We start from the raw sequence: 9,500 nt of genomic DNA, 5'->3' as shown, positions 1-9,500 counted from the left end.
TGCTCATCCCATTGGGAGGATTGCCACTCCCTACAAAAATCACTAGTGGAGTTCACTGAGCATCTCTTACCACAGCACCCTGGACACAAAGGAAGCGGATTTACCTCCCCTCGGCTCATAAAGGTGCTTCAAGTCCTCATACATAGTCACAAGGCACTGAAAGAGAAAGCCCAAAAGCACAAGCGTGGACAGCGGTCTAGTAGCAGATGACCATTTGTCACAACGCCCAACAGTAATGAGAGGTAAGACTTGCTAGCTCACTGATTGGGCCCAACGTGGGATGGCCAGCTGGTAACCATATTATGTTGCCAAAATCCCCCGGTTTCTTTATTTTTGGTAACCAGCAACCGAGTAAACCTTTTATGTGACGAGGGTTTGTATTAGTTTAGGAACAAATACAAATTTACACTTTAGTTGATCGTAGGCACAGAGTACAGTACAGTATTTCCTAAATGTTAAGCAGAAAAAAATTAAAAGGTTTTGAAATTTCTATCATTGGGCAAACCATCTTGCTTGACCTCATAACAGACTAACAAGTCGAAGATTAGAGAGCAAAACTGTTTTCACAATCCATCTTCAGCAAGATCAGGTTACTTATATAAACAAAACCAAAATTCTTTTAATTTCTTGGAGTAAACATAGTGTCAACAAACCACCTAAATTGTTTGCCAAGATGGAATGAACAGTGCCACCCACTTGCAAATGTGAGTTCAGAGCTGCATGGCTTATGCTTTTCTTCTTCTTTGAATACTCATTTGCTAACTACTAATGACTAAGATTTAGAAGTAAATATCTCAAATTCTATATACTTTCTGTACATTTCTGTACGGAAATGGAAAAGGAACTAAAATGTAAAGTAAATATAGAAATTGTTATAGAATTAATTTATTTGGTTACATAATGCATGTCCAAAATACAATATCTCAAGTTAACAATTATTTCTTATAATTAAAGAATATTACAATATACACTCAAGTTACAAACAAATAAGCAGCAAAAAATAGAAAAATAATATTCAGTCAGTTTCAGATTTTACGAAAAACACATTCCATTTTCTTTATGGAACAACTGACAAAAACATCAATTTAGGAAATATTAACTTTCCCTCAAAATTCAAATGGAAATGGAACCTTTTTATCAGCAAAGACATTATCAAGTAAGGAAGCTTATGTCAAAGTTTAACACACTATCAATGCACATAAAGAAAATGCAAGACAACAAGTGAATTCAACAGACTGATCTTATCACTTGGTCCATATAACAATGTTAAGAGTATCAAGTACTTCGGGGATGAATGAGCAACAAAAGACATTAGTTGTGGGGACTCAAGGATTTAATGGCTCGTCTTTATCTTTCTGAGGCTTCAAATTGGGTGCATACATCCTCATGTGAGTTTTATGCAAGTGCCTGTGGAAGGGGAAAGAGTGAATAGCCAAAAATACACTTTACAAAAACATTTGACATTATCAAATGATTATATGAACTTGTAATTAAGTTGAATCCTTTTAATGCTGTGACTTACATTGGCATTAATCTCTTCAGGGCATTATGAAAATGATAATTTATTTTCCTGTAGTAATCAATACATCCAATGTCCTAGAAAAACCATATTGGCAGCAGTGGATGACATGATAAATGGATACAAAAATTCTGAAAAATAATTTTGTAAATACCAACAATTTTACTTTCTCTAATGAAAACTGCTTGGCTGCCAAAACTTGGGACCAGGGAGGCCGTTTAGCATCAAAGGGGGGGGGGGGAAGGACCATGATATTGAAAGTTATGAGAGGTACAAAGAAAAAAGTGGGAGATGTGTGACTGGAGATGTGCGAAGACTCGAGACGCTGGAGAGATGTCTCTTGAAGGTCTGAAGAAAGACTGCCCTTCCTTCAGCACTTAGCCTTGAATGGTGTTTCTACTCCGCTATGTTGACTAATTTTATACGAATTTTTATCGTTAGTCTAAGGGTTGTTCCAGTAAATTTATATATATCTCCATACATATATATTTGTTATCATTATTGTTTAGTTTGTTTTTAGTATAATGAATCCTTTTACTGCTTTGAATTCTTATCCTGTCTGGAGAAATTGATTGAAATCCAAGACCAGTACATCCGGGACTTCGCCAATGTCGTCTACTGTATTGCAATATTCGTGGACAGTATGACAATATTCAAGACCTTACTGTTGCTTCCAGATAGTATGATATTCTTTTATGATCAGAAACTTTGGTTTCTCAAATGAGGCATTTATCTGAGCTCTTTATTCCTGATTTTAAGAAACAAATAATTATAGTGTAGAGTATTTTAGGACTAAGTACCCTGCTTCTCCCAAGTCCTGCTATGAATGTGGATGTCATGAAATTCAGGTAATAAACTTTTGTGGCAGGCGCAACAACTATTTGTGTTCAATCTACCGGAATCCAGACTTGGATGATTCTATCTTTGATTGTTGTCAAACCATTATGGCTAAGATACAAAAAATGATAGAAAGGCCTCTGTGGTTAAATTCTGTTTCTCCTACTGTTCGCCATGGCTTAAGAGCTTTGGACTTTGTCTCTGAATCCAGCAGTGAGCAAATCATAAGTGAAGCCACTCATAGATTTGGTAACTGCTTGAACCCATAACAAGCAAGTTTGGTTCTCCAGTTGGGACACTTGATCATGGCTTGATTACATTAGTAGTTAAGACTGAACAGTCTGTCTCAGATGTGTCATACTCATTCTCAAGCAGACTGGAATGACATTTTGAATGATCTTTTGAACTTAAATTGGCCACAACTGTATCATAGTGTTGAGCCTGTTGTTCCTATGAATGGGAATCAATATAATTGATATGCATATTCCTTCTTGTGTGCTGAAGTACCACATGAAAGACTTGAGAGACTCCCTTCGGCAGGAAGACATTCTCATATCCAAAGAAGAAATGCGAAGGACTCCCTACCCTGAGGTTTGCCAAATGTTGAAAAAGGGAATTCTCTTTCCCGACTGGCCCACAAAGGTTGAAGAAAGCCTGCATCCTGTTAAACACTCCCTTGAAGGATGGCCATACAGCAACTAGTAATGACACGAATCCTTGACCTGGAGATTGCTAGGCAGGGATGTACTCAATAGGACCACCAACAGAAACATGCATCTCAGGACGCCCATAACCGCAATCAAATCGTTGCAGGAAGGGCTCAATAGGTAATCACATTATAAGTAATACACAAAAACATTAACATGATGGAAAAGAAAAAAAAATCACAATCAAAACAAACTGCAAAAATGTTCCAGTTGGTGAAAACAACCCTCCTCATCAATGGCTGACATCCAAGTGAAATGTCAGTGAGCAAATTGGAGGAGGGGTTTGTTTGGTTCCCTGCAAACAACAGGTAAACCCCATGCCAGTTGTTTACATCTCGTTACAAGTTTTAACTGTTGTGTTTCACCTTTGCTGTTATCCGTTCTCCTACAGTAAAGAACGATATTTGTGTAGCAACAAACATTCGATTTTCCCACTTCCTTACACATTTTCTATGGAATAAATCTTATTATGCTTTAAAAGACAAGATTTGCTGGCAAATGCTTTGTCACAGACATTACACTTAAATACCTTCTTCCTGGTGTGAGTTCCATAATGTCTTGTGAGATGACTTTTCCGAGAAAATGCTTTGTCACAGACATTACACTTAAATGGCTTCTCCCCAGTATGAATTTTAGTATGTCTTGCGAAATGACTTCTCTCAGAAAATGCTTTGTCACAGACATTACACTTGAATGGTTTCTCCCCAGTATGAATTCTATGATGCTCTGTGAGACGACTTTTCCGAGAAAAGGCTTCGTCACAGACACTGCACTTAAATGGCTTCTCTCCAGTGTGAGTTCTATAATGTCTTGTGAGATCACCTTTCTCAAAAAATGCCTTGTCACAGACATTGCACTTAAAAGACTTCTTCCTATTGTGAGTTTCATAATGTGTTTTACGATCTGCTTGCCTAGAAAATCTTCTGCCGCAATCTCTACATCTGAACTTGCCTCCAGTGTGAACTACCATGTGAGTGTTGAGGTTAACTACTCCACTAAATTGTTTTTCATAATTCCCACCCATAGTGTGGGTTTTGGAATCACTTTCCGGCCAAATAGGTTTTGCACAGACACTGTTCTTGATATCCTCTTTCTGTAAACATTCTTTCCCCTTTCTGCTTCCCTTTCCTTTGCCAGCCCTCCTACTAGACCGCAACTGTATGCCACATTCCTCTTTCAAACTTGACTTAACACTCTCCTCCTCTTTATTGACTTCCCTTTTGCTGATTTGTAAATCCTTCTCACTCACTGATGCATCAAAGTCCAAAGAATATTTCATGTCAGCTTCACTTGACTCAAATATTTCTGGCTCTGCTTTGAATTCCATTTCTGGCTCTGCTTTGAATTCCATGTCTGTATCCATGAAAAGAGAGCCATCATCAAAGAGACCAACTATGTCGACTAACTCATTATTTTCCAACTTGACTGCAGTGTGTGAATACGAATCTTCCATTTCACTTTTTATTGGAAATTCTAATGATTCAAAGTTCCTCATCCTCTCCCTATCTCAAGATGACATCCTCTTTAATAATATCTTCAACAGTGTACACATATATAGTAAACACCAAACTTACAATTCCTTACATCAAAGCATTACAACATGTACCAACACAGACCTTTCTTTCTTTGTCCTAGTCATTTATCTCTTACATATATCTTCAATAGTTTACACGACCTTGCCACAAGTGGTGGATGATTATTGCCTTTGGGATGAAAAGTCTGAAAGAATAGAGAACAATTATCAATGGCGAATGACAAGATGAAAATGTTGGAGTTATCTGAAATCAACAAATTTTAAAAGTAATTTGTATTCTTCTTAGCCAGACAAATCCGAGTCCTCTAATTAAGGAGATTTATTTAGCTCCAGCTGGGTTCATTGATTGAAATGGATAAAAAACAGTTATCTGACAGGAAAGGGTGCGGGGCAAGAAGCTCCAATCCCCTTTCAGTCAGCTCATTACTATCTTTTGATACTTTGGTCCAAGACTTAGAGGGGTTGTTAAATAAGGGAAGTTTGATTGAAGGACTCGGGTTTGTATGGCTAGGAAAAATACAAATTACATTCAAAATATTGATTTATTCCTAAGCCCAATAAAATCCATCATCATACAATTAGGGAGATTCACTAATTTGATAGGTTGGAAGGCCTTTTGGAACCAAAACTTGAAGGTTCTGTTACTTCCCTGGAACTGTTCAACACTTGATCCGTGGAGAAGCATAGTGAGGCCACTATCACCCCTTCTGTGTTTACCATAAGGATGAGAAACTTATAGGCCCTGGGTCATCCTGTAGCATCTAGAGTCACCCACCAAGTATAAGAATAATGGGTTGGTAGATTCACCATCCCTTGGCTTCCATCGAAGATGAAAAAATATACTTCTTTGACTACAAAAAAAAGGTACTCTGGAGTGAAACTTACAGTAGCATCTGATCTGACAAGCATTTATTGCCTCAACTGCTGACCCGATGAGAGGGGTAGAGCAGTGGTTCAGTCTGTAGCTATATATGGCACAATGTCACCTGCTGGACTATGTGAAGCCTGCAAAGGTCAATAAGAAAACTGTGAAATATTCTTCATTTACATATAATATATATATATATATATATATATATATATATATATATATATATATATATATATATTAATTCAGACAATAACAATTAGGAAAATATGTAATATTAATAAAAAAAATAATTACTTACCGCACACATGATGAGAGAGAGAGAGAGAGAGAGAGAGAGAGAGAGAGAGAGAGAGAGAGAGAGAGTTGATTTAACAAGTTTATTGCGTTCAATATCATACATACATACAATGTATATAAATGCACACATACACAGCTAAACACAAATGGCGCACCTACTATCAGGCCTGCATCGGAAGGTTTTCATTAATAAATACTATTTCCTTTACTTTAAGACAAATAATGACAATAATAATATTGATAATAATCTAAATAATAATAATAATAATAATAATAATAATAACAATAATAATAATAATAATGATAATATGGAAAGATAGGAAGCATTTGCAAAACTCGAGTAACATTTTTCAACTTCCAAAAACACCCTAAGATTCAAGAAATGGTCGAAAATAACATGGAATGACAAGGTTTGATTTCTCTTTTAAAACGTTCAATTTCTTTGCACTCTTTAATATAATGATGTAACTTGTACCCATCATATACTTGAGAGAGAGAGAGAGAGAGAGAGAGAGAGAGAGAGAGAGAGAGAGAGAGAGAGAGAGAGAGAGAGAGAGAGAGAGAGAGTCTGTTGGCAGGGAGAAGGGATTTTCATGTTCAGTTTCAGAGGGGAGGAGGGAGTGAGGGTGAGGAGCTAACTCCTGAAATCAAAAGTTTTTTGCAAGAAAGAGGGGATTCACGAGAAGACCTTGATGAGGCACAATGACAAGCTGATCTAGCATTTTAAGTGACATCACATCTAAGCTTAATGAGTAAAATCTAGAGATGCAAGGACAAATGAAAATTCTGTCACAAATGATAGGTGCAGTAAATGGCTTGATTAATAAGCTGAAGCTATGGATGTCCCTGTTCTCTAAATGGGTCTCATAACACTTCCATTTGCTGCAAAAAAGACTGAACATGGAAAAAAATTGAAATGCAGTGTTAGCACACACACAAATCATCTCAAACATAATTTTGGATGAGTTTAAGAAAAGATTTGCAGACTTGAGTAGTATTCTGCCAGCAGCCACATTCATATCAAACCCGTTTTATAACTGATGTCAGCGACATTGCTTCTCAACTTGGATTGCTTTTTCAGCCGGAATGCCTCTAATGAAAATGACATTATTATGTTGCGAAGTGACTTAGAACTGAGAAGCATAGCAAATCACTCGGAATTCTGGACATTAGTAGTATTGGAGAAATTTCCACTTCTGAAGGAAGTTTATCAGAGACCACTTTCAGCTTTGTGAATAGGGATTTCTAATTGACAGTCACCTAAATGACTACATGAGAATAGCAGTTACAAATTACAACAAAAAGAAATCAAAGTTAGCAGAAGGAATGCAGAGCTAACCTTCTCACTAAATTTCTTAAAGATAACAAAATCTCTCTCTCTCTAGATAGATAGATAGATATATATATATATAGATATATATATATATATATATATATATATATATATATATATATATATATATATACATATATTTAGGGGTGGTGGTGGGGTGGAAGACACCCTCCTCTGTATTAATAATGACAGATGTAGCCCTCACCCTACTAAAGGTTGGGGACCACTCGGGTAGAGGAAAGAAGCAGAAGAGGAAGTCTTACTACCTACCATTCCCGAATTATGTCGAAATGCTAACACAGACAAGATGCATCCTTGTCCTGTGTCAGAGCTGGGCTGGATACCCAACCGCTTGAGCAGCCACAATGTGTCCAAACACAAAGGTGTCAAGGGACTTGTGGGTATAGTCTCATAAAGAGGCTGTGGAGGTTGTCTGCCTTTCCAGACAACTGCCTTCAACACCTGGCCCACTGATAGATTTCTCTTGGAAGTGAGTGTGGAGCCAATACCCCGGACTACGTAAGCCGCGGACCTGGTTGGCGCCGCCTTGACTCTCTCTTCAGCCAAGGTGTATGGATCACTTACGAAGACAGAAAGAGGCCATGTTCCCTGATACCTCTTGGGAACCACTTGGTGGTATCCGTTGTAATCTACATTTGTTAGTACTTTTAAAATGTTGAGTGCCTCTATTAACTGTCCTCTTAGTCGTCAAGTTTGTAGATCAAATTAGTTTGAACACTCCGTCTTCCATCTATATACAAATTGCCTTAGTGTTGGAACTAGTTTGGTGGCCCTAGCTCTCTCTCTCTCTCTCTCTCTCTCTCTCTCTCTCTCTCTCTCTCTCTCTCTCTCTCTCTCTCTCTCTCTCGTCCAGGAAATGGCAAATGCCTTTTAACTGTGGGAAATGTAAAGTCATGCACATAGGTTATAGTAACCCACAATAAGATTACTCACTGCTGGGTAATGAAATAGAAAGTGTGGACCAGGTGGAAGATCTTGGTATTATTATCAGCAAGGATTTAATGTTCACCAAACAGAGCATAAAAGCTGAAAAAAACACACAAAAACTCTTGAAAGTGAGATAGTGTCGTAGGGATCCCTATCCCTGCGACTACATCAGGCCTCACTGGATTTCTGCTTCTAGGCTCTCATTCCACATGGGTTGCTCCAAAAGTAGCCACAACAATAGGGCACACTGTCAGAGGGGATGGGAAAGGAACATTCATAAGGTCCCGCGACCCAGTAACAAGAGAGGTTGGAGGTACAATTACGGACATTGAGGGAGCAAGAACAGACACCAGACAAGGGGTAGAGTGGTGGACACAGGGGAAGGGGCAGGAAACACTGGCATTAACTCAGGGATTGGGGTCTTACTAGGGAGAGGGGGAACACTTTTCTTACCCTTACATTTCCTTTGCCTTTATCTTTATCGACAAACTGCCCATGGCACCTTGCCAGCAGGTCAGGGGCAACCCATCATTTTTTTTTTGTTGTAGGCAGGAATTGTAGGGGGATTTGGTGATGGCAGGACAGGTATGTGTAAAGAGCTCAACTTTTGTATATTTAGGAAAAATACAAATTACTTCCATAATTTGGTCATTTGTTCCAACACAAAATATAAATAATTTGGTTCTTTACAGTGGAGACTTAAACTTAGGTAGGTGGAATTCCTTAACCAACTGGGTGATTTCTAACCAAGGACGTGGTTCTGTACTTTGCATGAGCTTGATTGAGACACCCTGACATCTCACCAACTCTCAAAATGTGTGAGACAGCTAACGGCCTGGGCAATTTGTGTGATTATGTGTGAACTGAGAACTGTGACTTGACCAGGTAAGGACGGGTATGTAACAAATATATATCATATTTAAAGCTACACAAGAGATATGGTTTCTACCTACAAACTGGTGAGATTAGCTTGCAGAGTTCCACCAGTGCTGTGCTCCAAGGAAAACACTCTGTCGTTCATCCCAGACTAATACTGGGTAACCTCTGCACTCGACCGACTGTAACTTGTTCTGCAATGGAGCTATGGTATCTTAAACCACATGTGCTGCCACCACAGGACCTAGGCACTCAGGTTCCTGTGGATTACATCATACAGGTCGCAGGCTGTGAAGGTCGTCCAACGCTTTCAAGCTCCTGCTTGAAATACCTGTGTCACAGGGTACTGTAGTTCATTTTATTCCCTTCGCTACCATGACGTAATACGTCAAAAACCTGCTTGGTGATATGGATGGAGTCGTTCGGATATGTCATTATTACTATTATCATTATTATCAACATTGCAAGTTACAAATATAAACCATATGGAGGTTGAAATTACTCTTATATCCTACAAAAGATTATAAGACATGGTCGTGTATCACACACTGTTCACACTCGAGAAATTTCACTTAAAA

General features: G+C 38.3%; 1 protein-coding gene across 5 annotated transcripts in view; it reads right to left on the bottom strand.

The window, feature by feature from the left end:
* Positions 1–1,122: 1,122 nt before the first annotated feature.
* The window catches only part of LOC137627104 (zinc finger protein 501-like), a 539,524-nt gene continuing 531,146 nt past the window's right edge, over positions 1,123–9,500 (bottom strand). For 4 of the 5 annotated variants that reach the window (XM_068358129.1, XM_068358128.1, XM_068358127.1 and 1 more), the window contains 2 exons: positions 5,483–5,602; positions 1,123–4,782 (listed from right to left, as the gene is read on the bottom strand). In XM_068358129.1, the coding sequence (XP_068214230.1) occupies positions 3,503–4,558 (1,056 nt within the window). In that variant the 5' untranslated portion in view covers positions 4,559–4,782; positions 5,483–5,602 and the 3' untranslated portion in view covers positions 1,123–3,502. The remainder of the gene's footprint in view (positions 4,783–5,482; positions 5,603–9,500) is intronic. The other variant, XM_068358126.1, reaches the window with a different exon arrangement.

The sequence above is a fragment of the Palaemon carinicauda genome, chromosome 34 (genome assembly GCF_036898095.1).
Source record: "Palaemon carinicauda isolate YSFRI2023 chromosome 34, ASM3689809v2, whole genome shotgun sequence".
In the NCBI taxonomy this organism is placed as follows: domain Eukaryota; kingdom Metazoa; phylum Arthropoda; class Malacostraca; order Decapoda; family Palaemonidae; genus Palaemon; species Palaemon carinicauda.
The sequence above is the reverse complement of the archived record's forward strand: the minus strand, read 5'-3'. Positions and strand labels throughout refer to the sequence as shown.